General features: G+C 39.4%; 1 protein-coding gene across 5 annotated transcripts in view; it reads left to right on the top strand.

Annotated features, from left to right (window-relative positions):
- pja2 (praja ring finger ubiquitin ligase 2) overlaps positions 1 to 27358 on the top strand; it is an 84757-nt gene that overhangs the window by 49606 nt on the left and 7793 nt on the right. For all 5 annotated transcript variants that reach the window (XM_072583642.1, XM_072583644.1, XM_072583643.1 and 2 more), the window contains 2 exons: positions 10472 to 10580; positions 23598 to 23712. In XM_072583642.1, the coding sequence (XP_072439743.1) occupies positions 10472 to 10580; positions 23598 to 23712 (224 nt within the window). The remainder of the gene's footprint in view (positions 1 to 10471; positions 10581 to 23597; positions 23713 to 27358) is intronic.

The following is a 27358-nucleotide window of genomic DNA, read 5'->3' as shown; positions in this document are numbered from 1 at the left end:
ATGTTCTTATATCCCCCACTCAACCTTACCACCAAGCCAGGGACCAACCCTGGTACAACAGAGAATGCAGGAAGGCATGCCAGGAGCAGCACCAGGCATACTTGGTGAAAACACTAAATAGGACGCATGCCAAGCAGCAAGTGATAGACAGAACTAAGCAATCCCACAACCAACAAATCAGATCTAAGCTCTACAGTCCTGTTACATCCAGTCGTGAATGTTGCTGGATGATTAAATAACTCATTGGAGGAGGAGGCTCCACAAATATCCCATCCTCAATGATGGAAGAGCTCAACACATCAGGGCAAAAGGTAAGGCTGAAGCTTTCGCAGCAATCTTCTGCCAGAAGTGCCAAGTGGATGATCCTTCTCTGCCTCCTGTAGCAGTTGCCAGCATTCGAGATACCAGTCATGAGCCAATTCATTTCACTCCACGTGATATCAAGAAATGGTTGAGGACACTGGACACTGCAAAAGCTACAGGCCCTGAAATCATTCAGGCAATAGTATTGAAGATTTGTGCTCCAGAACTTGCTGCTCCCCTAGCCACGCTGTTCCAGTACAGTTACAACACTGGTATCTACCCGACAATGTGGGAAATTGCCAAGTCTGTCCTGTGCAAAAGGCAGGGCAAATCCAACCCAGCCAATTACCACCCCGGTATCCATCTACTCTCATTCATTCGGAAAGTGATGGAAGTTGTCATCAACAGTGCTATCAGTTGGTTTCTGTTCAGCAATAACCTGCTTAGTGACCCCTAGTTTGGATTCTGCCAGGGCCACTACGCTCCTGATCGCATTACAGCCTTGGTTCAAATATGGACAAAAGAGCTGAATTCCAGAGGTGAGGTGAGAGTGACAGCAATTTTAATCAATGCTGCGTTCGACCGAGTGTGACATCAAGGAGCCCTAGCAAAACTGGAATCTGTGGATTTCGGGGCAAACTCTCTGGTTGTTGGAGTCATACCTGACACATGGAAGGATGGTTGTGGTTGTTGGAGGTCAGTCATCTCCGTTCGAGAGCATCTGTGCAAGACTTCCTCAGGGTAGTGTTCTTTGCTCAACCATCTTCAGCTGCTTCATCAATAAGGCCAGGAGAGGAGATGTTCACTGTGCAATGTTCAGCGTCATTTCAGTGGGCGGCACAGTGGTTAGCACTGTTGCCTCACAGCACCAGAGACCCGGGTTCAATGCCCGCCTCAGGCGACTGACTGTGTGGAGTTTGCACATTCTCCCCATATCTGCGTGGGTTTTCTCCGGGTGCTCCAGTTTCCTCCTACAGTCCAAAAATGTGCAGGTTAGGTGAATTGGCTATGCTAAATTGCCTGTAGTGTTAGGTGCAGGGATAGATGTAGGGGAATGGGTCTGGGTGGGTGCACTTCGGGGGTCGGTGTGGACTTGTTGGGCCGAAGGGCCTGTTTCCACGCTGTAAGTAATGTAATCTAGGTAATCTAATGTAATCTAATTTGTGACTAAAGCAATGTTCAAATGCAACAAGATCTGGACAATATCCAGGCTTGGACTGACAAGTGAAAAGTAACATTCGTGCCGCAGAGATAATAGGCTATGACCATCACTAATAAGAGACAATATAACTACCGCCCCTTGGAATTCAGTAGTGTTATCATCACTGAATCCCCCACTACCCACATCCTGGGATTACCATTGACTAGAAACTCAACTGGACTCACTACATAAGACACCACAAGAGCAGGTCAGAAGCTAGGAATACTGTGGCGAGTAACTCACCACTTCACTCCTCAAAGCCTGTCCACTACCTATAAGGCACAAGTCAGGAGTATAATGGAATACTCCCCGTTTGTCTGGATGAGTGCAACCACAGCAACAGTCAATAAGCTTGATACCATCCAGGGCAAAGCAGCTCACTTGATTGGCACTACATCCACAAGCATCCACTCCCTCTTCCACTGACACTCTGTCGCAGCAGTGTGTACTATCTTCAAGATGCACTGCAGAAATTCACCAAAGATCCTCAGACAGTATCTTCCAAACCCAAGACCACTTCCATCTGGAAGGACAAGGGCAGCAGAAAAATGGCAATGCCAGCACCTTCAAGTTCTGCTCCAAGTCACTCACTATCCTTGGAAATAAAGCGCTGTTCCATCACTGTCACTGGGTCAAAATCCTGGAATTCCCTCCCTAATGACATTGTGAGTCAACCCACAAGAAGTGGACTGCAACAGTTCAAGAATGCTGTTTAGGTCACCAGCATATTAATTTTTCTGTTTGTGGTTTCATGTGCTCTGGCAATGTCTGCAGTTTGTGATATTGTGAGCTTATAGTTCCTAAGTCTCTCAGTCTGTGCTTCTTGGTGTGCTGAAACCCAGATTAGTTAATCAGCCATTCATCTGTGTCCTTAAACTTGTACTTTGTGGCTGCATTTTTTAGTTTCGTTACAAAGTTGTCGGTTCCACAAGTTCCGGTTATCCGTGTTCCTAGCTGCCTGCTCTTCTTCATGCAATCTCTCTACACACCCACCGCCATAAGGATGGTCTGAAATCTGTCTGCTTCTTCCTTGAAAAGAGGTGTGAACAGTCTCCATGTATCATCACCCTCCTTTTCCTACCTGAGCTCTTTCTTTCAACATCTTCTCATTTAACTCCCCTCTGACTTAGAGAGAATGAGATATGGCTATGGATACCCACGTATCCCAGTTATACTTGCCTCCTTGTGGCGAAGCTGGAAAATTCCTTGTTCCAGTCCTATTTGCAGGACCCCTCCACAACTCTTTTTTTCCAATTCATCAACAGTGTCAGCTATGCTATTTCCTGCTGTCATTCGGAATGAGAAAAATTAATCAACTTTGTTTCCAGTTTCCATCCTTCTCTTTGCCTGGTCCAGCTGTGACTCTTCCCTCCCCCTTTCTTGCCTTTTTAGTTCCCATATTTTGGGATAGGTTGACCACCAATATCCATTATAATTTGGTCAACTTCAACTATACTTTCTCACACCCTACTTCCTGCAAGCATTCTATTCCACTTTCTCAATTTCTTTGTCTCTGTCACATCTGTTCTATTGATGCCATCTTCTACCTTTTTGTGACTCTGAAATTAATTCCTTTACTCTTACCCCTGAAGATTATTCCACCCCTCCGCGCCCCCCCCCCTCCCCCGCCACCAACAAACTGAGGATGACTGGGCCCTCAGCCGTGTACAACCTATCCTCCATATTTCTGCCCACACCCCTTCTCCACCTTAGTAGCACAAAAATAGGATCCTTTTATCTTCCTCTTAACTTTACATTCCACTAGTTTCGACATTCAATGGGTCATGCATTTCTGCCACCTCCAACAGATTGCCACCAATAAAGTCTACATCTCCCTTCACTGTCAGAATTCCGCAGTGGCTCTCTATCCCTGACACCCTGGTCCACTCCGCCTAAAAGGTTATTTCTAAAGTGTCTTCATATCCCATGATACCTTCCATGTAATTGCAGAAGGTCTAACACTTGCCCATTTACCTCCTCCCTTCTCACTACCCAAGGCTCAAAAACGCATTTTTGATGTGAAGCAGCATTTTACTTTGTTCAGTCCAAGCTTCTGTATTTCCTGCTCACAATGCGGCCTCCGTTACATTGGCAAGACCAAAAGCAGACTGAGTGATTGCTTTGCAGAACCCCATTCTATAAGAATAGCCCCAACTTTCTCATTGCTTGCCATTTCAGGCAAGCACATCTGTTACAACATCCCACAACATCCGATATCCGGGTCCTTAGCAGAAGCAGTAATGCAGAGACTTGAACAAACAGCTCTGCCAATCATCCAACCCAAACTTTGGGTCCGCTGTATGGATGACATCTTTGTCATCACTAAACAAAACAAATTAGAGGAAATCTTCAAGACCATCAATAATACTCTTACTAGCAGCAAATTCACGAAAGAGGAGGAAAGCGACAACAAACTGCCATTCCTATATGTCACAGTAAAGTGAACAGCCAACAGCGAATTTCAAACTAGCATCCACAAGAAAACAACAACTACTGAACTACAGAAGCAGTCATCCCAACATCCACAAACAAAACTGCATTAGAACATTATTTCAACGAGCCACCACAGCCTGCAGTACAGAGGAACTATGAAGAGCAGAGGAAAATCACTTATACAGAGTATTCAAAAAGAACAAGTACCTAATGAACACAGTCCACCAATTTCTCAGTAACAAACCCAAACAAGCAGACAATTTCCTAGAAACCCTAGCCATTCTCCCCTACATGAAAGACATCTCGGAAATGACTGCCAGACTACCTAGAACTCTTGGGTTTAGATTAGAGTGGTGCTGGAAAAGCACAGCAGTGGCACCATAGTCGCCAAAAACCCACCAACACACTAAAACCGGAGCTAATGAACTTGAAGGACCCTATACAGACAAAAGCAATGTCATTTACAAAATGCCTTGCAAGAACTGTAACAAACACTACATTGGATAAACAGGCAGAAAACTAGCCACTACAATGCATGGCCCACTCTCACTAATATCTTTACATACAGATGAGGAAGGACACCACTTCGACTGGGACAACACATCCATCCTGGAGCAAGCCAAACAGAGACATGCACGAGAATTTCTAGAAGCATGGCATTCCAACTCTATCAACAAACACATTGACTGGATCCCATTCACCACCCCCTGAGAAAAAGAACAGGAAATGACATCGCAGGAAATAACATCACCAACCCACCAGAGGCTCCCTGATGATGTTACCTAGTATGGTTTTTAAATGTATGAAAACAAACCTTCCAGCTCAGCGAGCAAACTTACATCCAGAACATCTCACTTTCCATTAAAGCATTTTACAGTCTTCTGCGACTGAATATAGAGTTTCACAATTTCAAAGTCTGTACTTATGCTGTTTGTACACCTTTTTTATATTACCCCACCCCCAAAAATGATCTTGTCTTATTTGTGTGTTGTTTACTTTGGTCTCAGATGACACCAAATTGGAGGTGTAGTGGACAGCGAAGAGGGTTACCTCAGATTACAACAGGCTCTTGACCAGATGGGCCAATGGGCTGAGAAGTGGCAGGTGGAGTTTAATTCAGATAAATGTGAGGTGCTGCATTTTGGGAAAGCAAATCTTAGCAGGACTTATACACTTAATGGTAAGGTCCTAGGGAGTGTTGCTGAACAAAGAGACCTTGGATTGCAGGTTCATAGCTCCTTGAAAGTGGAGTCGCAGGTGGATAGGATAGTGTAGAAGGCGTTTCGTGTGTTTTCCTTTATTGGTCAGAGTACTGAGTATAGGAGTTGGGAGGTCATGTTGCGGCTGTACAGGACATTGGTTAGGCCATTTTTGGAATATTTGCGTGTAATTCTGGTCTCCTTCCTATTGGAAAGATGTTGCGAAACTTGAAAGGGTTCAGAAAAGATTTACAAGGGTGTTGCCAGGGTTGGAGGATTTGAGCTATAGAGAGAGGCTGAATAGGCTGGGGCTGTTTTCCCTGGACTGTGGGAGGCTGAGGGGTGACTTTATAGAGGTTTACAAAATGATGAGGGGCATGGATAGGGTAAATAGGCAAAGTCTTTTCCCTGGGGTCCGGGAGTCCAGAACTAGAGGACATAGGTTTAGGGTGAGAGGGGAAAGATGTAAAAGAGACCTAAGGTGCAACTTTTTCACGCAGAGGGTAGTGCGGGTATGGAATGAGCTTCCAGAAGAAGTAGTGGAGGCTGGTACAATTGCAACATTTAAGAGACATTTGGATGGGTATATGAATAGGAAGGGTTGGAGGGATATGTGCTGGTTGCTGGTAGATGGGACTAGATTGGGTTGGGATATCTGGCCGGCATGGACGGGTTGGACCGAAGGGTCTGTTTCCATGCTGTACATCTCTATGACTCTGACTATGAGAGAGCCAGTTTTTACCCTTCCATGCTTTAATATGCTCCCATTTTCCATCTCTCATTTTCTTTCACTCGAATTAGCAATCCCTTAGTATTTTACACGAGGCCTCCGCACAGTGTGTTCCCTTTGCTCTCCTTTCCTTCCATCAAAAGTGTAAAAGAGCACCATTTTCCAACGCTTTTCGGTTCTGGAGTCAGATCTTGGTTGAAAACTTAACTCTGTTTCTCTATCCACAGACAATGCTGCGTTTCTCCAGGATTTTCTTTTTGTTTCAGATTTCCAGCATCTTCAGAATTTTGCTTTTATTGTCAATGAGTTTGTCTAACACTGTTGTCTAAGGCCTTGAAATTGATGCCTGTAGATCTAATAATTTTATTTTTGCTGGAGAAAGAGTCAAATGTTGCCAAAAGTTTGTTTTTGGTTTTTACTGTCCTCAAAAGTTATGTTTGATCCCCTCTCTTTTTTTAGATTGTCTTATAGGAAACTGCAGTTTACTTCATATTCTCAAATGCCTCTGAATCATGAATGCCCAACTAATTATCGGCTGCAGTTGTGCTGATCAGTGTTCATTTTTAGATGATTCAGTTTTTCTTCTGGCACTAATGTAGTTCGAGTTTCAAATCAGTGTAAAAACTGATTTAAAATGTTTTAAGTTTACTCATTGCTTCCACCAGGTTTTATCTTCTGATTTTGTTTTTCTGATTATCATTATAAATAATTACATTTTAGGATTGGAAAGTTAATTCTAGCTTGCTATGCAGCCTGGCTGGAAATGTATTCAGTATTATATTACACAATACAGTATCCCTAGGCAGCACACACTGAACAAATTCTAAGATTGGACAGATAAGTGAAAAATGAAATTTGCGCCATGCAATTGTCTGTTATGACCATCTAAAAAAGAAAAGATCTAACCATCTTTCTCCCTTTTAAAATTCAATGACATGATCATCACTGAATTTCTCACTATCCTATTCCTGTGGGTTACAACTGACTAGAAATTGAATAGGCCTAGTCATGTAAATGCTGTGGCTACAAGAGCAAGTCAGAGACAAGAAATTCTGCAGTGAATAACTAGCTCCCAACCTTGGAGTTGTGGAAATTAGGAATTCCTGCATCTTGGTATTCTGTATTCTCCATGTAAGCAAATGAACAACTTTACATACTCTCATATTGTATTCCATCTACTTGTCCTGTCTAAGTTGCCTTTATAAATGAAGCTCTGGTTACAACTTCTTAAGAAAACAATTTTTGTCAACTGCATTTAATAATGAAATGAATGTTTTTCCTGTTTTTCAAGGGCCCAGAGGTGTCTAACTATTTATGTAACAATATAGTCATGCAGACACATAAGCTAAGAATCAAGCTTCTTTGAACCGTGATCCTTAGTTCTATGTTCTCTCATAAGGGGAAGTCTTTTTACCACAATTGATGTATTTGATATAACCTTTGTGTAAGTTGTATATTGTTGTGTTTTATATGTTTAAACCTCATAATTTTACCAGAAGATGAAAATCTAGATTTTAGATTAGTGAGAGGAGTAAGAGATCTAGATGTACGTTTATTGATGGAAAGTAGCGAATAAATTTAGTTTTGTAAGTAATTAAAGGATTTGATGTAAAGGAGTACTTCTTGAAAAACTATGAATGAACAGCCACGGACAAAGTTAGACCCTAAAACTAAATGGTAACCCCTTAAAAGCCTATATATTTATGATAAAGTGCTGCTTTTGAAGATTTAAAGTAGTTGCATTCTGATGCAGGTTGGTAAATATGGTATTGGTGAATAAGATTGCAGGCAAAAACAAGTTGAGTTCTGCTTCAGAGTTTAATGAGCTGAATGAAAATTTTCTGTTGTATTAAAATCTTTGTTAAGACAACAATGCATATGATCTTTGTATATTATGCAGTTCACTTGTGCATGTCACTTCATGCATTGGCAATAAATGGTGGCGTAACCTTGGTTTATATTAAGCTAATTGATTTTACACATGTGACCGATATAGGTGCATAGGAATAATGATTACATAGCAGTGGGATGCCCAATGCTACTGGCTAAAAGAGGGGAAAGAGAAAAGTATTGTGACAATTGATGAAGACATGGCATTTCCCTTCTCTCAACTTCCCATCAAGGTTTTGATGTTGAAAAATTACTGGGATAAAGCAGGTTCACATTTTGTGTTGCACCTTTTATGGGACAAGATTTTGGTATGGACTTTAGGTCTGCTCCATTTCTTCCCAGGAATGCCTTATTATCTGCAGAATTTAGTTCATTTTTAAGAATGCCTGCCCTCTGAGTAATATGTTTGTATTTAACTTTATAAATTGACCTTTCTTGTTTATGACATTGGCTGTAAGGTAAGATTTGATGAGAATGACTGTCGGACTGTTGCTTGATTCATTGCGGTTCAGCTGTCCTACGTTTCGGAACACGTCCCCAGAAGCAAGTAAGGTGGACTTTGCAAGGTTATTTCCTGGGCCTAGGTCGATGGAAGGTAGTCCATCAATAATAATCTTCAGCTTTTTTGTTAATCACAATTTGAAACAATTGAAGGATTTGGTTCAGGCAGGTCGGCAGGCAGTTCAGAGTCAACCATGTTGCTGTGCAATCAATTGTAATCCAGACCGGGTAAGATTTCCTACCTTGATGGATATTAGTTTTTATATTAATCCTATTAATCCTCTTTGGGATCATTTTAATGAGAAATTAATTTTATTCTTAACACATTAACTAACCAAATTAATTTCCCAGCTGAAATTTGAACTCATGCCTCAAACATTGGTTTACAACTCCAGCTTACTGGTTTTATAAAATTATCATTATGTTACTGTCTCCTTAGAAGTTTGCTTGACAATTCCAATCCAGAAGTTCCTGTTTAGCTGCTGCTTCAAAGATGTATGTTGTGTTATCTAATAGCATTCCTGTTTAGTGTGATTTACTTCTGATTTTGTAAAAAAAAAAGTAGCTGTTGATTATACCTGAAACTTAGACTCCATTTGACATGATGGTCCTGATTTTTTTTTTCTCAGGCTCATTTTCTTTCTGGCGCTATCCTACTAACACTCAAAGTAGATTATAAGAATTGACACGATTGATTTCCACTTCACCATCTCAATCTGCCAAACAATGGTTGATTCTAATGCCAGCAGTGCTACTGTTTCATGCTTTGAATGGGCATCTGCACTTCCTCATTTAGTGACCTGTCATTCTTTGATGCGACTTACTTGTCTACTGGATATATTGAGGTCAAAATCTTTGGACATTAGCCTCAAAATGTTTTTACCTATGCATTGGGGAATCGAGCTTTGCTACATAGTCAACTATAAGCAGTGTTTTGAAGCATTTTACTTTTGTGGCAAGAATGGGAGATCTTTGAAAACTGTGGTGTGACCTGTTGTCCCATATGGCTGGTGTTACAGAATTTGGAGAAGAGTTATGTATTTTTTTTCCTTTTTTTTTACATATTCTTTCTTTCTTCCAAGAGAACTAAAGGATGTCATATTAGGTCATTAACTTGTTAAAAACATAAATGGCCAGATTTTGAGTATACATTGAATATAAATAAAATAGTTGATGGTGAATCTTTTATTATACCACCTAATGCTAAATGTGGTTATAAAAATCGTGGTTGTAAAAAGGTAGAAAAAAATTCCAGGTTTAAATTTTGAATTCGGTGAATGAATAATAATGTTTTAACCATACTTGCAAAGTACTCCCAGTGAAATTAGTTAAATAATTTCTTGTGGATTCTGTTCCACTTTTGACTTAATTCAGTTACATTTGAGTTAGAAATAATATTAGAATCCATTGTTTTTGCTTGAATATTTTTCCTGGCTTTAGAAATTTAATAAACAATCTTATTTAATGGTTCAGTACACAAAGGCCCTTCAACTTGATGAATTGAGTGATATGCGAAATTGTTTTAGCATATGAAATACAAGTTGGATTAGTCTGTTTGGTTGCTTGATCTTAGTCCATCATTCAAGGATTTGGCTGATGTGATTGTGCTCTTGAGTCTGTATTCTGACCGATCCCTATTCACTTTAATTCCCTTGTTAGTGAAGAATCTAATCTATCCCTGCCTTAAAAATATTCAGTAACTCTACCATTCTCTATGGAAGGCCGTCTCAAAGACTCACTCAAAAAGAAATCTCCTTAACGCTTGTCTTAAATTCAAGACTCCTTATTTTAAAGCTGTGTCTTTTGAATCTGGTTTCTCTCACAACTGTGGAATCATCTTTTTTAGCAATCATCATGTTAAACCATACCAGGATTGTCTATGTCACAGGAAGATGACCTTACATTTTTCTGAAATCGTGGTTATAAGTCAAGCCTATCTATAACCTTTCCTCAATGGATAGCACCTGTGCCACCACCATTATACACCCCATGATTCCTTGATCCAAGTCATTCATATAAATTGTGAACAGTTGAGGTCTTAATACTGATTTCTGTAGCATTGCATTTATTGCACCTTGCCGATCTGAAATGACCCATTTCTGTATGGTTAGTGTTTCCAGTTAGCCAATCCTCTATATACACAATTGTTACCCCCTGCGTCATGAACTTTTATTTTAGGTATCTTCATCTTGTCTATTTCATTTTTTTTCTCAGATTGCTTGACGAACTCGGTGAAGGACTTACAGCTCAAGCTATTTCGTCTGTTGATCCACAACTTCTTACCTTTATGGCTCTGGAAGAGCGCTTGGCTCAAGCAATGGAGGTGATAACCTTTATTAATGTATTTTGTGATTAAACCCACAAAATTGAAATTAACCACATTGAGCTTTTTAAGTATCATTGATTTTGTATCCGATCTATCCTTGTAATAAGCTTTTGATAGTCCTCACTTGAAATACAATAATCAGGTTTGTTTATTATGTACTTGGGATTATTTTTTATTAAATTTCTCTTTTTGTTTGACATACTATTAGCCAGAAGTAAAAGTTGAAAATTTACTCTTTGGTTCAAAGCATGAGATTCAATTTAAGTTTTACCCCCTTAAAAAATCCTGATTAAGTTTGTAAAAGAATATAATTGCCTTTATGAAACATCATTGACATTCTCTTTCTCAGTCCCATAGGAACAGGAGTAGGCCATTCACCACCTCGAACCTGTTTCACCATTCAGTGAGATTCTGCTCAATCTGTGGCTTAAATCTATATACCTGCTATTGGCACATATCCCTGAATACCTACACTTAACAAAACATTTTCTACCTCAGAATTAACAATAACAATTAATGTAATATCAACTGCCATTTGTGGAAGAGTTACCAAACCTCTACCACGCCTTGTATGTAGAAATATTTCCTAAGGTGGCTACTGAACGGCCTGGCCCTAATTTTAAAATTGTGCCCCCTAGTTTATTTTTATTGACCTATCTTTTCCTGTTAATAACTTGAAGACTTAAATCAGATTACCTCTTAAACCTTCTAAAATCCGGAGAAAACAGGCCTAATTTGCATTATCTCTCTTCACCCCTGAAGTCAAGGTATCATCCTTCTAAACCTCAACACCCTCAAAGACCACAGTCCTGATTTGCTCTCACGACTTCAAGTGGAGTCCAACCAGTGTTATGGACCAGACCAAGCCACCTCAAACTATCTTAATATAGTCTTGACCGTGACTGCTACTTATTTTAAAAGTAAGCATAAGGCATTGTGTTGCAGATGCAATTCAATTGGTCAAACTACTCAACATTAAGCAATTTATTTTTGTGCTACAGTTAAAATACAGACAAAATATACAGACAAAATAAAAAGAAAAGGATTGGCTTAACTGTAACTCTATTGAAATACTCAACAAGATAATAGATATGTTAATTGCTATTAAATAACTCTTCCAATATGGTTACATCCCATTAATACACCCTTGACCAAGGCACATTCAATAAAATAAATTGTATTGCATGCAATTGTAGCAGCAGGAAAGGAATGTCAGCTTTTAGCTGAAACAGGGAGAGGAATAAGATTTTCCATATTCATCTCCAAGACCCCAGCAATTGCAGAAAGCTAAAACTAAAAATTCTTGTTCGTGGGAACTTGACCCCAACCATTCAGGCTGCTTCTATTGTTCCAATCTTTTTTTAAAAAAGCAAGGCCTCGCAAACTGTTTACTTTATTGGCTTTGAGCATGCTGCTCTTTACCTCTGTCTCCAACCTTTCTCTACTTTTTTGAAAAAAAAGGACAAAATACACCTCTTAAAACCATACCTCCCACCATTTTTTTAAAAAAAGCACATCAATATACAAAGATGGCTTCATCTTTTAAAAAATCTTTAGCCTTACACTATTAGTACAGCACAATGCACGTACATTACATGGACTCTGAGTATGCAAATATTTGCTACTATAGTCCATTTCAGTCCATTTTCTTCTGCCACCGAATACCTCAATCACCCTTCTTCAAAGTCACGACAATCCGTCAGCAATTACGTTCTTTCATCCTGCCACATGTATAATTTTCAAATTGATTGAATGCAGTGTTATTTCCATTTAAACAAACATGTATTTTTATCCTCCATTTTTTCCAAGAACTTTCAGGAGTTGTGATTAATATATACAATTGTCTTAGACACATTAAAGGCAATAGAAATGTTGCAATACCAACATCATATTCAAGGACTCCTTCTCAGTTGTGGAATATTTCTGTTAATGATTAACTCATTTTCTGGAAAAATATCCAATATATCTTTTTATCTTGTCTTCTTGCAGAAATATAGCCCCATCACTCTCATCAATAGCCACTTTGAATGGCTTTGAATTATTTAGGTGTGGTTAACACTGGAGCTGTGGTTAACACTGGAGCAGTGCTTAACACAGTCTTCAGGCTGTTCAATGCCTTCTGATGTCCATCTGTCCACTGAAACTTCCTGCACTTCTTAAATCAGGCAGTGGAACAAGAGCTGGAAAAAGCACAGCAAGTCTTGTGTGGTACAGTAGCCTAGTGGTTAGCACTGCTGCCTCAGTACCAGGAACCCAGGTTCAATTCCAACCTCGGGCAATTGTCTGTGTGGAGTTGGCACGTTTTCCCCGTGTAAGTGTGGGTTTCCTCCAGGTGCTCCGGTTTCCTCCAGCAATCCAAAGATATGCAGATAGATGAATTAGCCATGCTAAATTGCCTATTGTGTTCAGGAATGTTTAGGTTAGGTGCATAAGTCAGGGGTGAATGTAGAGTATTAGGGTAAGGGGATGGGCCTGGGAAGGTTACTGTTTGGAGAGTTGGTGTGGACTTGTTGGGTCAAATAACCTGGGATTCTAGTCAGGCAGAGGAGCAGGGGAGTCGACGTTTCAGGTCCTGATGCAAGGTCCCAACCTGAACCATTTACTCCCCTGCTCTTCTGCTCATTGATGTGCAGTGCTTTTTCCAGCTCTACACCTTATTGACTCTGACTTTCCAGCATCTGTAGTCCTCGCTATCTGAATGTCACTGGAGCAATCACACTTCTAAAATTTGGTACAAGCTTCTAATTTTAAAAAATACTCAATTCCAGGAGTCATTGTACTTCCTTCTTCGTTGATGGTATGGGAATCTCCCCAATAACTTTTGTTTTTGTATCCTGTGGGGTCATTTTTCCATGGCTAATCATATGGCCTAAGAATGTGACTTGGGCTTTTGTAAACTCAATTTTAGCCAGGTTTATCACCAAGCTCACCTCCTGAAGATGAACAAACAACTGTGATAGATGCTCCAAACGTTCCTTCCACGTGTGACTAAAAATCACCAGGTCATCGATGTATACCACACAATAGGGTAATTCTGAAATGACTTTATTGATTCATCCTTGAAATGTGGCTGATGCATTTTTCATACAAAAGGTCATGACTATAAACTGGTATAGTCCACTTGGCATCAGCTGGATTTTGTTTGCTCTTTTGTATAAAGAAATCTGACAGTATCCTCTGACTAAGTCCAACTTACAAATATAAGTTGCTTATTCAACCTTCTCGATACAGTCTTTCAAATGTGGAATAGGATATGGATCAGACTTCTTAACTGTATTGACTTTGCGATAGTCCACACATAACCGTTGGGTGCCATCTGGTTTTGGCATTATTACTACGAGTGAGCTCCAGTCACTAAAATTCGAATTATATTGCCTTTGAGCATGCGTTCAGTCTCTCTCTTTTTGGACCTGTGCCAATTTTAGAGGGTTAAGTCCATAAGAATGTTCCTTAATTGGAACAGCATTTCCTACATCTACATCATGCAAAATCAGTTAAGTACATTCCAGTTTACTCCCACATATCTCCCCAATGATTGTAATAACACTTTCAACTCATTTTGATTTTCCTCTGAAAGATAACTCAGTTTATCTCCAGTTTTGAAAACTTCATTGTCCATTTTAATTAGAGGAAAGTCGTATTCAGAATCATCTGAACTTGGTTCTTCATTCTGTGTTGTGACCAGTACCACATTCTCTTTTTTGCTTTCATAAGAAGGAGGAGCAGGAGTGGGCCATCTGGCCCTTTGAGCCTGCTCCACCATTCAAGAAGGTTTTGACTGATCTTTTTGTGGGCTCAACTCCACTTATCCACCCTCTCACTTTAATCCTTAATTCTTTGTTCAAAGAATTATCTATCTTAGCTTTAAAAATACTTACTGAGGAAACTTCAACTACTTCACTGGGCAGGGAATTCCATAGATTCACACCCCTCCAGGTGAAGAATTTCCTTCTCAATTCTGTCCTAAATCTACTTCCCTTAACTTTGAGACTATGCCCTCTTGTCCTAATTTCACCCACCAGTGGAAACGTCCTCTCTACTTCTATCTTATCTATTCCCTTCATAATCTTATATGTTTCTATAAGATTCCCCCCATTCTTCTAAATTCTAATCAATATAATCCCAGTCTCCTCTGTCTCCCTTCATAAGGCAACTTCTTGAACTCCGGAATCAACCTAGTGAACCTCCTCTGCACCCCCTCTAGTGCCAGTACACCCTTTCTCAAGTAAGGAGACCACAACTGCACTCAGTACTCCAGATGTGGCCTCACCAGCACCCTATACAGCTGCAACATAACCTCCCTGTTTTTAAACTAAATCATTTTAGCAATGAAGGGCAGAATTCCATTTGCCTTCCCAATTACTTGTACCTACAGACCAACCTTCTGTGATTCATTCGTGAGGGCACCCAGGTCCCTCTGCATAGCAGCTTGCTGTAACTTTTTACCATTCAAGTAGTAATTGTTTTTACTGTTACTCCTACCAAAATGGATGACTTCACATTTATTAACATTGTATTCCATCTGCCAGATCTTTGCCCACTATGTTCCTCTGCAGTTTCACAGGCCTGTGCAAGCTTTGCTCTGCCACTCATCTTAGTATCATTTGCAAACTTTGACACACTACATATGGACCCAAACTCCCAATCAACAATATAAATTCTGAATAATTGCAGTCCCAACACTGATCCCTGAGACACACCACTAGTTGCTGATTGCCAACCAGAATAGCACTCATTTATCTCCACTCTTTGCTTCCTGTTGGTCAACCGATCTTCTATCCATGTTAATACTTTACCTGTATACCATGCATCTTTATATTATGCAGCAGCCTCTTATGCAGCACCTTGTTGAAGGCCTTTTGGAAATCTAGGTACACCCATCTAGTGGGTCCTTGTTGTCCACCGTGCTCATAATGTCTTCATTGTATTCCAAAAGATTAGTTAAGTGTGACCTGCCCTTCACGAACCCATGCTGTGTCTGCCCAATGGGACATTTTCTATCTAGGTGTCTTGCTATTTCTTCATTGATAATAGACTCAAGCATCTTCCCCACTACAGAGGTTAAGCTAACTGGTATATAATTCCCCATCTTTTGTCTTTTTGAACAGTGGTGTCACACTTGCTGTTTTCCTCTTTTCTGTTTTCCATCCTTCCCTATCAAAATAACTTTTGAGCATATTACTAAGACACTGTGAGATATCTTTCTTTTTTATCAAATCATTCACTTCACTCAATTTTGTTTCAGTTTGATAACCTTGCTTTTAAAGGTTGGTTCATCTATCACTGGGAGTAACAGTAATACTTTATTGCTACAAGCAAAATTACAAGTTTTGATTTCTTGTCTACTTTCTGTTTCATCACCTGTTGTGCTGTTTGGCTAACTCACCTACTCTATTTAATCTTTCCCTAAAATTTAAAGCACATTCCAAATATGTGATCTCTAAACTCAAGACTCACCAATTTCTCCTTAAATAATTTCAGTCGTCCTCTCACCTCATGCCCAAAAAACTAAACAAATGGACTGAATTTAGATGATTGCTAAAAGTACAAATGGCATTCCTTTATCCCAATCTTTTGGATAGTCTTGACTATAAGCCTTCAACGTGGTCTTTAATTGATGCCACAGTTCTGATGCGTCTTGCGATTCTGAATTGTACATAGTGGATTTGAGTTGTTTTATTCATAAAATGTCTGTAACTTTCTTGAATAAGTTGATGGAAACTTTGACCCTTTTTCTTGTATTTCTGGAGGTAGTCTGTTTCTAGTTTAAAAAAATTAAGTATCTGTGGAAATGGCCTCTGGAAATCTAGTAGATACATCCATTGTGTTCATCAAATACAAATTGCTAAACATTTTGTTTTAGGGACAGATTCTAAGCAATCACTTAAGACTCTTGTAAAAGGTTCCTTCAATGTGGGAATGTGTATTAAGGGTGCTGATTTTATCACTGCTTGAGGTTTACTGGCGTGTATGCCGTGTCTGGTAATATTCAAGCATATCCTTATTCAGTTGAGGCCAATAAAATGATTTCCTTCCTCCCAAATGACCATCTACTGGTAATTCATGTGCTACCCACAACACCTTTCTATAACCTACCAGTAATAGAACTTGATGAGCTTCTGCCTATTTCTCATCTGAATATGTGATGATCTCTCTTGCCTCATTAAGACTTCATTTTTAAGATAGTAACATTCTGAGACACAGTCAAATCCTGCTTCTGTGGATGCTTTTGGAAGCAATTACTTCAGTTTTACATCTTTCTGTTGTAATTCAGCTAAATTCTCTCAACTAAAAATATTAAAAGTCCACTTTGTCCTCCCACTGTTCTTGTTTTTTTTTGTCAACCATTTGATCAAACATAGTTTCTGATGATGATTGAACATCAACTTCCTTTACTCCGTGATTTTTCCTCCTGCTTCACCCTGTGGCTTTGTGACCTTGTTACCACACAGTCAGAAAAAAATCACAGGATATACTTGTAACACCTCAGTTGCCTAATTTCCACTGGCATCACTCCCGTCTATGATCTAACTATATTATTACAAGGATAAACTATACTTCTTGATCTGAGATTTTCTCCATTACTCCGACTAAAACTTCACCACTTTTTACTGGACTCCCCAACCTCGCTTTATACAATGGAAGATTGTTATTCTCATCATGAATTTTACACATTATCACTTTTTCTGGCAATACTCCTGAATTGCATATCTTTTTATCTCTCATTTCAAAGATATACTTGCTCCCGTATCTCTCAAAATCTAAATTTCTTTACCTACTTCTCCTGCCATACATGAGTAAACCTAACTCATGCAAGTAAATTATTTAAAGAGATTTGGTACTTATTTCTCAACCAACCCCTGATCAGGTTGTACATTCTTTTGTAGCTTTTTAGCTTCCACTGTGTATTCCTTTGCTACTCAAACAAAACTCACTGGGTTTTGTGTTTCCCATATCCGTCTGAGAAAGATGGAAATCAAGCCACTCAGCCCTTCCAATATGCACCACCATTCAATATGACCATGGCTGATCATGCAATTTCAGTTTCACACTCTTGCTTCCTCACCATATCTTTTGATTCCTTTAGCCACAAGAACCATATCCAGTTCCTGATTGAATGTTTCGAACAAACTGGCCCGAACAAACTAACCCTGTTGGAAAGAATTTCACAGGGTCACAACTTCATGAAGAAATTCTTCCTCATCTCAGTTTTGACTGGCTTACTCCTTATTCTTAGACTATGACCCCTTGTTCTGAACTTCCCCAACATTGGGAATATGCTTCTCACATTTATCTGTCCAGACCCATCAAGATTTGTGTTTCTGAGATTCCACCCCCGCCCCCCTCCTTCTTAATTCCACTGAATTCAAGCCCAGTTGATCCAGTCTTTCTTCAGATGTCAGTCCTGCCATCCCAGGAAGCAATTTGTTAAACCTTTGTTGGACTTCCTCAATACCAAGGATGTCCATTTTTAGACTAGGAGACCAAAATTGGAGACAGTACTCAAGGTGTAGCCTTGCCAAGGCCCTATATGACTGCAGCAAGTCTTGCCCCTGCTTTTTCTAAACCACCAACATTTTGACTTCATGTGGCCTAACTTATTACAGTGAAAACACCTGAGCTTTTTGTTTTACTTCGCTTTCTTCCTCATGGGTTTTCTTTTTGTCCTGTGGTAAACTATCTTCACTATTTTCAATGGGATCTGTTTTTCCCTTACATCCTGAGGATTTCTCTTTTCCCCAAATCGATGTCAGAAGCCAAGCTTTGATTTATGAATTGACTGCTCCTCATTAGCCATTTCTGTTGCTATTCATGCAATTTTAGCTCTGCTCTTCCATGTGTTCTTGTTACTTCTGGGAGTGAATTTTTGATCTCCTCTAAAATAATTCTCTCTAATAGCATTATGTGTTTAATCTGTTTTCAGTGTCCTTATCCATCTATCAAAATTACTTTATTTGATCCTTTCAAACTCTGTGTACTTTTGACCAAGTTCCCTCCTCTGATTTCTAAAACGTTATGTGTAGACTTCTGCTACTAGCTCATATTCTTTTAAGATGGCATCTTCCACCTTGTTATACTCCCCAGATATGTCCTCCGATAGTGATGCAAATACCTCACTAGCTCTGTCTGCCAATGTTGTTTGTATCAACAGTATCCACATGGTCACTGACCATTTCATTTATTCAGCCACTTTCTGAAATGAAATAGAAAAGGCTTCTACATCCTTCTCATTGAACTTTGGCGATGCTTGGGCATATTTAATAAGATCCCCACCGGGCCTTTGGCTACAATGGGATTGCTCTCCATCACTGTCTGCATCACTACTCCTACCTTTCACCTCTTCCTTTGCTATTTAAAGTCGACTTTGAGTTTTCAGTTCCAACATCCGAAGTTCAAAGACTCCCTCCCTCCCTTCCTTCTGCTAGGGCCATCCTTTCTTTTTGTTCTGCCAGGGCTATTTTTTTCTTATCTTTGCTATTGCCTCTTAATTCATGCTGCTTTTGAATTTCAGCAATCTCCAATGATTTTGATTGCATTCCTGGCAATTGTAAATGTAGAGTTATTGCTGCAATTATTTTCCCATTCTTTTCAGACACAGGCACTCAACTTCAATTTGTTTGCTATTTTTGAAATCCTTGCCTTGTTTGTTTATTATAAATACTGAAGTGAATACTTTCAGCCCTCGGAAACTCTAAGCGACTGAAAGGACCATTATTACATAGGGCACACATTGTTTAAACCAACCAAATGCAACATCTGAAATATAAAATACCACTCGCTGCCTTTGAATCCAACAATCCTCAACTCAATCTGGAATTAGAGATTTTGATCTTGACAAGTGCCCCTAGTTTGTTGTGGACCAGTCCAAACCACCTCAAAATATATTAAGATAGTCTTGCCGTAATGTTTTCTTATTTTAAAGGTAAGTGTAGGGTGTTGTGTTCCAGATGCAATTTGATTGGACAAGCTACTCAACTTTAAGCGAAACACACTTTATTTTTGAACTACAGTTAAAATGCAGGCAATTTTTTAAAAGAAGTTTAACTGTAACTATCAAAATGCATAACATAATATAAATGTTAACTACTACTCATTTACTGATCCAGTATAACAACAACCCATAAATGCACCCTTGTAAAAGGCAAATTCAGGAGGAGAAAGTGAGGACTGCAGACATTGGAGATCAGAATTGAAAGTGTGGTGCTGGAAAAGCACAGCAGGTCATGCAGCATCCAAAGAACAGGAGAATGCTGCCTGACCTACTGAGCTTTTCCAGCACCACACTCTCAACAAAGACAAATTCAGTAAAATTGTCTCACATGCAATTCTAGCAGCAGGAAGACAGCTCCGGCTTTAGGTGTAGCAGAGAGGAATAAAAGCTTCCATATCCAACTTCAAGACTCCAGCAACTGCTGAAAGCTAAAACTAAAAGCCCTGGTTCCATGGGAGCTTGGCTCCACCTACTCAGGCTGCTTGATTTGTTCCAACTTTTTAAAAAAAGCCAAGGCTTCAACTGGTTACTTCATTGGGTTTGAATAATCTACTCAACCCCTCTATCTCAACTTTTCTTCATTCAAAAAAAATCAGGATAAAATACACCTCTTGAAGCCAGAGTATTGTCTCACTAGGGTTTTATATAACTGAAACAATACTTATACATTCCTGAAGAAGGGCTCATGCCTGAAACGTCGATTCTCCTCCTTGGATGCTGCCTGACCTGCTGTGCTTTGCCAGCAACACATTTTCAGCTCTGATCTCCAGCATCTGCAGTCCTCACTTTCTCCTACAATACTTATACAGCCTTATACTCCAGTCCGTAAAATGTAAAGGCCAGCATTCCATTCGCATTCTTGATTATGTTCTACACATGTTTGTGATATTTTAGAGATCTATAGATCCGCATTCCCAAGTATCTTTGGGCATCCAATGTATTTAAATTCATTGAATCTGAACGCAAAGTTTATGTGCTTCGGATCTATTAGTATCTGGCTCAGTGACAATTTGGAATTTCGCAAGAAAGGAAGTACGTGTTGTAATATAGGGTCAGTAGAACTTCCAATTTTATGCAAATCAAAACATTGAAACCAGCAAATTAAATGAATGACTGAGTTGGTTGAAGGACAAGAATAAGGAGCACTTTGAGACTTGTTTTTATGAAAGATTTAATTACATCATTAGCAAGAATGGCAGGTATTTTTTTTCATTCATTTGCTGGATGGGCCAACATTTATTATCTGTCACCAATTGCCTTGAAAAGTTGGAGGTAAACTGTAGTCCATTTGTGTAGGTATGCCTACAATGCTGTCAGGGAGAGAGTTCCAGGATCTTGCCCCAGCAACTCTGAAGGAATAATGATATCTTTCTGAGTCAGGATGGTGAGTGACTTGAAGGAGAATTTGAAGGTGGTGGTATTCCATGTATATGCTTCCCTTGTTCTTCTAGATTATAATAGTCATGTATTCTGAAGTTACTCTTGAAGGAACCTTGACAAAATTTGTGCATGTTGTAAATGGTACACAGAACTACAACTATATGTCAATGGCGAAGGGAATAGATGTTTGTGAACATGATGCAATTAAATTGGGCTGCTTTGATCTGGATGGGGTCACACTTCTCAAGTATTGTTGCAGCTGCTTTCATATAGGCAAGTCAGGAATATTCCATCACACCCCTGACTTGTGCTTTGTAGCTCGTGGAGAGGCTTTGGAGAGTCAGAAGTGAGTTGCTTAGTGCAGGATTCCTAGTCTCTGACCCGCTCTTGTTAGTCACAGTAGTTATATGGGTAGGCTGGTTCACTTTCTGGTCAGTGGTAACCCAAGTGTTTAGCGAAAGAAATGGATTTGAAAGCTCAGAAGCTGATCCTGATACATGACCATTTATGATTGGGAAATGTACTCTGATTGGTGAAGACCTGGTACTGATGCTACCAGACTAGTGAGTTGCAACCTATAGTATACATAATCTGCCTAGAGTCGAGCTTTTCACTGATTTATTAACATCACATTTCTCAAGTCATTGTCACTATCGAAAGTAACTTTTGCAAATATAATGAAAGAATTTAACCAACAGAAAAATACTTACAGCTGCTTTTTTGCAATTGCAGACCTTTCAGATAAGCATGAACTCACAACTCTAGCTTATCTTGCTCGTAGTCTTATGCAGTTTCATAATTTAGAGATGCCGGTGTTTGACTGGGGTGTAAAAGTTAAAAATCACACAACACCAGGTTATAATCCAACAGGTTTAATTGGAAGCACTCGCTTTTGGAGCTCTGCTCCTTCATCAGGTGGTTCATCAGTGACAATCACCTGATAAAGGACCTGTGCTCCGAAAGCTAGTGTGCTTCCAAATAAATCTGTTGGACTATAACCAGGTGCAGTTTCATACTGCACTTTTATCGGTGATCCAACACTGAGTAAATACCTCTACTAATTTACACCAGACACACAGAAAAGCTTAGATTTTAGATTACATTACAGTGTGGAAAGCTTACCTTACCTTACCTTGTAATCTGTAAAAGTATGAGTGACAAAGAACTACCATATCCCACTATTTAAAGAAAATATTAACAATTTATTCTTATCTCCAAGGAAAAAAAAGCATTAAACAACTATCTACACTGTAAGCCTTCTTTGATTTATCTACCTCCCACTCTACAACAATATACTGATCTGATAAAATGCCCCCCGAGTAGGTTTTACAAAAGTTCAAATTTCAAAACCACTCAGCTGTGTCAATTCTCCTCTGTATCTTCCTATGTAGATTTTTATGGGTCTGTTCTTCGATCTTCTGCTGCACAGATTTCTTATGAAAAGATACCTTTTAGAGAGCATCTCTGCGGGCAGTCTATTTGTTAGTGCTCTTTACTGCTCTGGCTTACTGTTCAAAATGGCTGAATTTTATACCCCAAAACAACGGATCGTCTCATTGGTTTGATGTCGTCAAAACAGTAAAATTCAAATTCACTTGGAGCTTGGTATCTTGGGGCATAATTTAAACTGATTGGCCGATTTCAAATTTGTTGTGTACCATAGCAACTCAGTTCAGCTATTTGGTTCAAGCCAAATGTTGCATTTTTTTTTAACTTTTTCAGCACACTCTGTGTTTGTTTAGTCCTTGCCAGCTTTCACACTTTCTCTCTACAGCTTCATAACACCGGTACTCTTAATCGTTCTGAAATCTTAAGTCCTGCTTTATCGACTTGCTCTTCTGAATTGGAGCTCTTGTTACTCTGCCTCTGTGCCAAAGATAAAATTAAAGAATCCCTACAGTGTGAAGCAGGCCATTTCTGCTCATTGAGTTCACACTGACCCTCGAGCAGCATCCCACCCCCCACCTTGTATCTGTAACTCTGCATTCCCCATGGCTAATCCACCTAACCTGCACATGTTTTGACTGTGGGAAGACTCCATACACAGTCAGTTGCCTGAGGTTGGAATTAAATCCAGGTCCCTGGCGCTGTGAGGCATCAGTGCTAACCAGTAAGCCACTGTGCTGCCCCAGAGCAAGAAATAAAAATTGAAGTTATAAAGTAATGTGAAAAGAGTTTAAGGAATGTAATTTATCTACAGGTTTCTTCTGCCATATCCCACTGTGTGAGATATTTAAACTATGCATATTCTATGAACATGTAGTGAACCTATTAAAATTAAAATACAGTATAATTATAATTAGTAGTTTGCATTCATTAGATTCTATAATGCAACATTTTGAGACAAATATTAAGCCCAATTGAATATGGTGATGAGCTCCTTTCAGTGCAATGGCCAAGGTTAGTGCAGTAGTACCCTTATGTTGCAGTTCACTTGTACCTGATTCAGTATTGCATTTGATCACATGTTGTAGCAATTTGATTCTATTCACAAAGGTACAAAGGTATTCATATTGTATATAGAGTAATTTTAAGTATATTTTTTCATATATACTGATGCATAAAGTATACACAAACTAACATTTTAGTTTTTTTTCTGTTACATTTTAATGTTTCAGTTTTAAATCTGTTTTTATTTAAAGGCTGCTTTAGCACACCTTGAGTCTCTGGCCATAGATGGTGAGCAAGCTCCCCCTCCAGCTCCCAAGGAAACAATTGAATGCTTACCACAAGTTTCAATTTCTGAGGGGCATAACGGTAAGTGACTTAATATATTTATAAATACTTGTGGCATTATTTGATGCGTTGATGTTTCTGAAAATTATTTTGTTAACCTAAATGATTTGAGTAGGCCCTGACATAAAGTTTGAAAAATAAATAAAATCATACAATAGAAATTTATTTGAAGCTAGTATCACAAATCTCATTCATTATTTTGATTGTAATTTGATATGCGAGTGTTGGAGTTTTCCTCCTTCAAAGAATAAATTAAGCAAAATACTAATTTGATCCCCCTCATAGTACAGAATTAGCTGATTTCAGCAGTGGCAGTACTATCTAATTAGATAATGACGCATTATCTAGTGACAAGATATTAGTTACTACCTAAGTGGCATCACACATTCACACTTGTGTCATATTCAGAAGAAGGGCAATTACCCAAGGTTGAATTTTTTTTATTTTGAAAGATGATTTTGTATCATGGGCATTGCTGCTCAGCTGCCCCAGTTGTCCTCAGAAGGAGGGGAACTTTCTTAAATCGTAGTGGAGGTGTGCTCCCAAAAATAAGTTGGGAACAGAGCTCCAAAATACTTGATGAAGCATCAATGAGAGAAGTACTATGCAGGTGGTCCCCAGGTTAAGAACTGATTCTGTTCTTGAGTATGTTCATAAGTTGACTATATACAAGTCTGAATGTAATACCGTACAGTATAAGTATGAGTAAATGTTTATATGTTGGACTGTAATATCAATACACCCCAATGTGGGAATCTTGTTCATTACTACGAGTTATTGTAAATCAGACACTGGTAAATTGGGGACCATTTGTACAGCCAAGTCCAGATGTTCTGAAATTTAATGGGTAACTTGCAAAGCAATAGTGATTCCACAACATTAATCTTGTTTTTTGTTGTGACAGAGGTTGCAGAGGATGAAGATGCTATTAAGCAACATTGGACGAGTATAACATGACATGTTTAATGATTAACCAAACAGTTTATCTCCATTATGAAAAAGTTATAAGTAGTATTCTAATTGAATGCTTAATTTCTATTTAAACTGGTCAGAGCATTGAGTAGAGGAGTTGGGACATCATGTTGTGGCTGGACAGGACATTGGTTAGGCCATGTTTGGAATGTTGTATGTGATTCTGGTCTCCTTCCTATCAGAAGGATGTTATGAAACTTGAAAGGGTTCAGAAAAGACTTACAGGATTTTGCCAGTGTTGAAGGATTTGAGCTATAGAGAGAGGCTGAACAGACTGGGGCTGTTTGCCTAAAGCATCGGAGGCTGAGGAGGTGACCTTATAAGAGGTTTATAAAATCATGAGGGGCATCGATAGGATAAATAGACAAAGTCTTTTCCAGATCTAGAAAGCATAGGTTTAGGGTGAGAGGGGAAAGATATAAAAGAGACCTAAGGGACAACTTTTTCACGCAGAGGTTGGTGTGTGTATGGAATGAGCTGCCAGAGGAAGTGGGGGTGGCTGGTACAATTACAGCATTTAAATGGCATCTGAATTGGTATATGAATATAAATATGGGCCAAGTGCTGGCAGATGGGACTAGATTAGATTAGGATAACTGGTTGGCATGGACGATTTGGACTGAAGGGTCTGTTTCTGTGCTGTACATCCCTATGACTCTGATTCACATAAATGAATGGGGGCTTCTTGTCAGCTGCATAATAACTATGTTCTGAAAAAGAAGTAATTTGTGGAGGCTGAGCAATGTTATTGCTGTAGTCTAAATGGAATAGTAATGTATTAACATGTTCTTAAATACAGGATAATGTTTTTCATTTCAAACAACAATTGTACAATTGTGTCCTGGATCTGTGATTTGTGTTCTAGCAAATAATGCAATAAAGCGGTTGAAATATTGGTTAGTGGGCATGTTGCGATTAGATTAGATTAGATTACTTAGTGTGGAAACAGGCCCTTCGGCCCAACAAGTCCACACCGCCCCGCTGAAGCGCAACCCACCTATACCCCTACATCTACCCCTTACCTAACACTATGGGCAATTTAGCATGGCCCATTCACCTGACCTGCACATCTTTGGACTGTGGGAGGAAACCGGAGCACCCGGAGGAAACCCACGCAGACACGATAGTGACCATAACTCTTAAGTTTCAAAGTTATTCTTGAAAGGTTTAAGAATAGTGCAGAAGTTAAATGTCTAGATTGAGGGAAGACTGATTTCACTGTCTTTAGACAGGATCTGGCAAACATAAAATTGGAGCAGCTACTTGTAGGTAAATCTATATTTGGAAAATGGAGGTCTTTTAAAAGTACCATAGCGAGAATTCAAGGCCAGCATGTTCTCCTAAGAGTGAAAGGCAAGGGCAGCAAGTCCACAGAACCTGGGATATCAAGGGTTTGATAAAGAAAAAAGAAAGAAGGATATGTCAAGCACAGCATATTAAAAACAGGGGAGGCCCATCAAAAGTATTGTGTATAGAGGGTTGCTTAAAGAAGAAGTTTGGAGGCCATGGAATATCTTTGGCAGAGAGGATAATGGAAAACCTCCAGGCATTTTCCAAGTACGAGTAAGGTATTAGATGTTTTAGTAAGCATAAAGGTGCATAAATGCCCAGGGCCTGATGAAATGTATCCCATGCTTTATGGGAGGGAAGGGAGGAGATTTCTGGAGTTCTGGTAGAAGTATCTAATACTTTGGCTGCAGGTGTAGTAGTGCTAGATGGCTTGAGGATAGCTAATATTGTCTCTTAAATTAAGAAAGACAGCAGAGAGGGGCCAGGTAATTACACACCAGTTATTAGGAAAACATTCTGCAGGAGAGGATTAATGAATACTGTACTTGGAAAGGCAGGGATTGATCAGGCATCGTCAGCACAGATTTGTTAGTGGGAATTCCATTCTGACTAAAGGTGACAAAATATATTGATGAGGTTAGTGCAATGTTTTAATGGACTTCAATAAGGCGTTTGTCAAGGTTCCACATGGAAGGCTGGTACAAAAGTTAAGAGTCAATGCTACCAAGGCAAGTTAACAAACTGGAATCAAATGGTTTCAGGCTGTAGTCTGATATTGATCAATTGGTAATTTGGACTGAGCAATGGCAAATTAAATTTAATCCCAACAAGTGTAAGGTGATGCATTTTGGGAAGTCTATAAGGGAAGGATGTAGTCAATGAATGATATATCCCTAGGAACTGAGGAACAAAGGGAGCTTGGTGTTCTAGTCCATCCTAATGATGTCAGCACTGGTAGATAAGGTGGTGAAAATGCATATAGGATGCTTGCCCTCGTTAGCTGGGCTGCAGAATAGAGGAGTAACAAAGTCTTGTTTCAACTTGCTAAGGCATTGTTAGGCCATAGAACTATATAAAAGAAACCTAAGGGGCAACTTTTTCACACAGTGGGTGGTACATGTATGGAATGAGCTGCCAGAGGAAGTGGTGGAGGCTAGCACAATTGCAACATTTAAAAGGCATTTGGATGAGTATATGAATAGGAAGAGTTTGGATGGATATGGACCAGGTGCTGGCTGGTAGGACTAGATTGAGTTAAGATATCTGGTCGGCATGGATGGGTTGGACCGAAAGGTCTATCTCCGTGCTGTACATCTCTATGACTCTATAACTGTGCATGCAGTTCTGGTTGCCATGCTGTTGGAAGGATGTGATTGCATTGCGGAGAGATTCACCAGTATCTTGC

This window comes from Chiloscyllium punctatum, chromosome 2, assembly GCF_047496795.1.
Source record: "Chiloscyllium punctatum isolate Juve2018m chromosome 2, sChiPun1.3, whole genome shotgun sequence".
Classification (NCBI taxonomy): Eukaryota; Metazoa; Chordata; class Chondrichthyes; order Orectolobiformes; family Hemiscylliidae; genus Chiloscyllium; species Chiloscyllium punctatum.
This window is presented reverse-complemented; position numbering and strand designations above follow the sequence as displayed.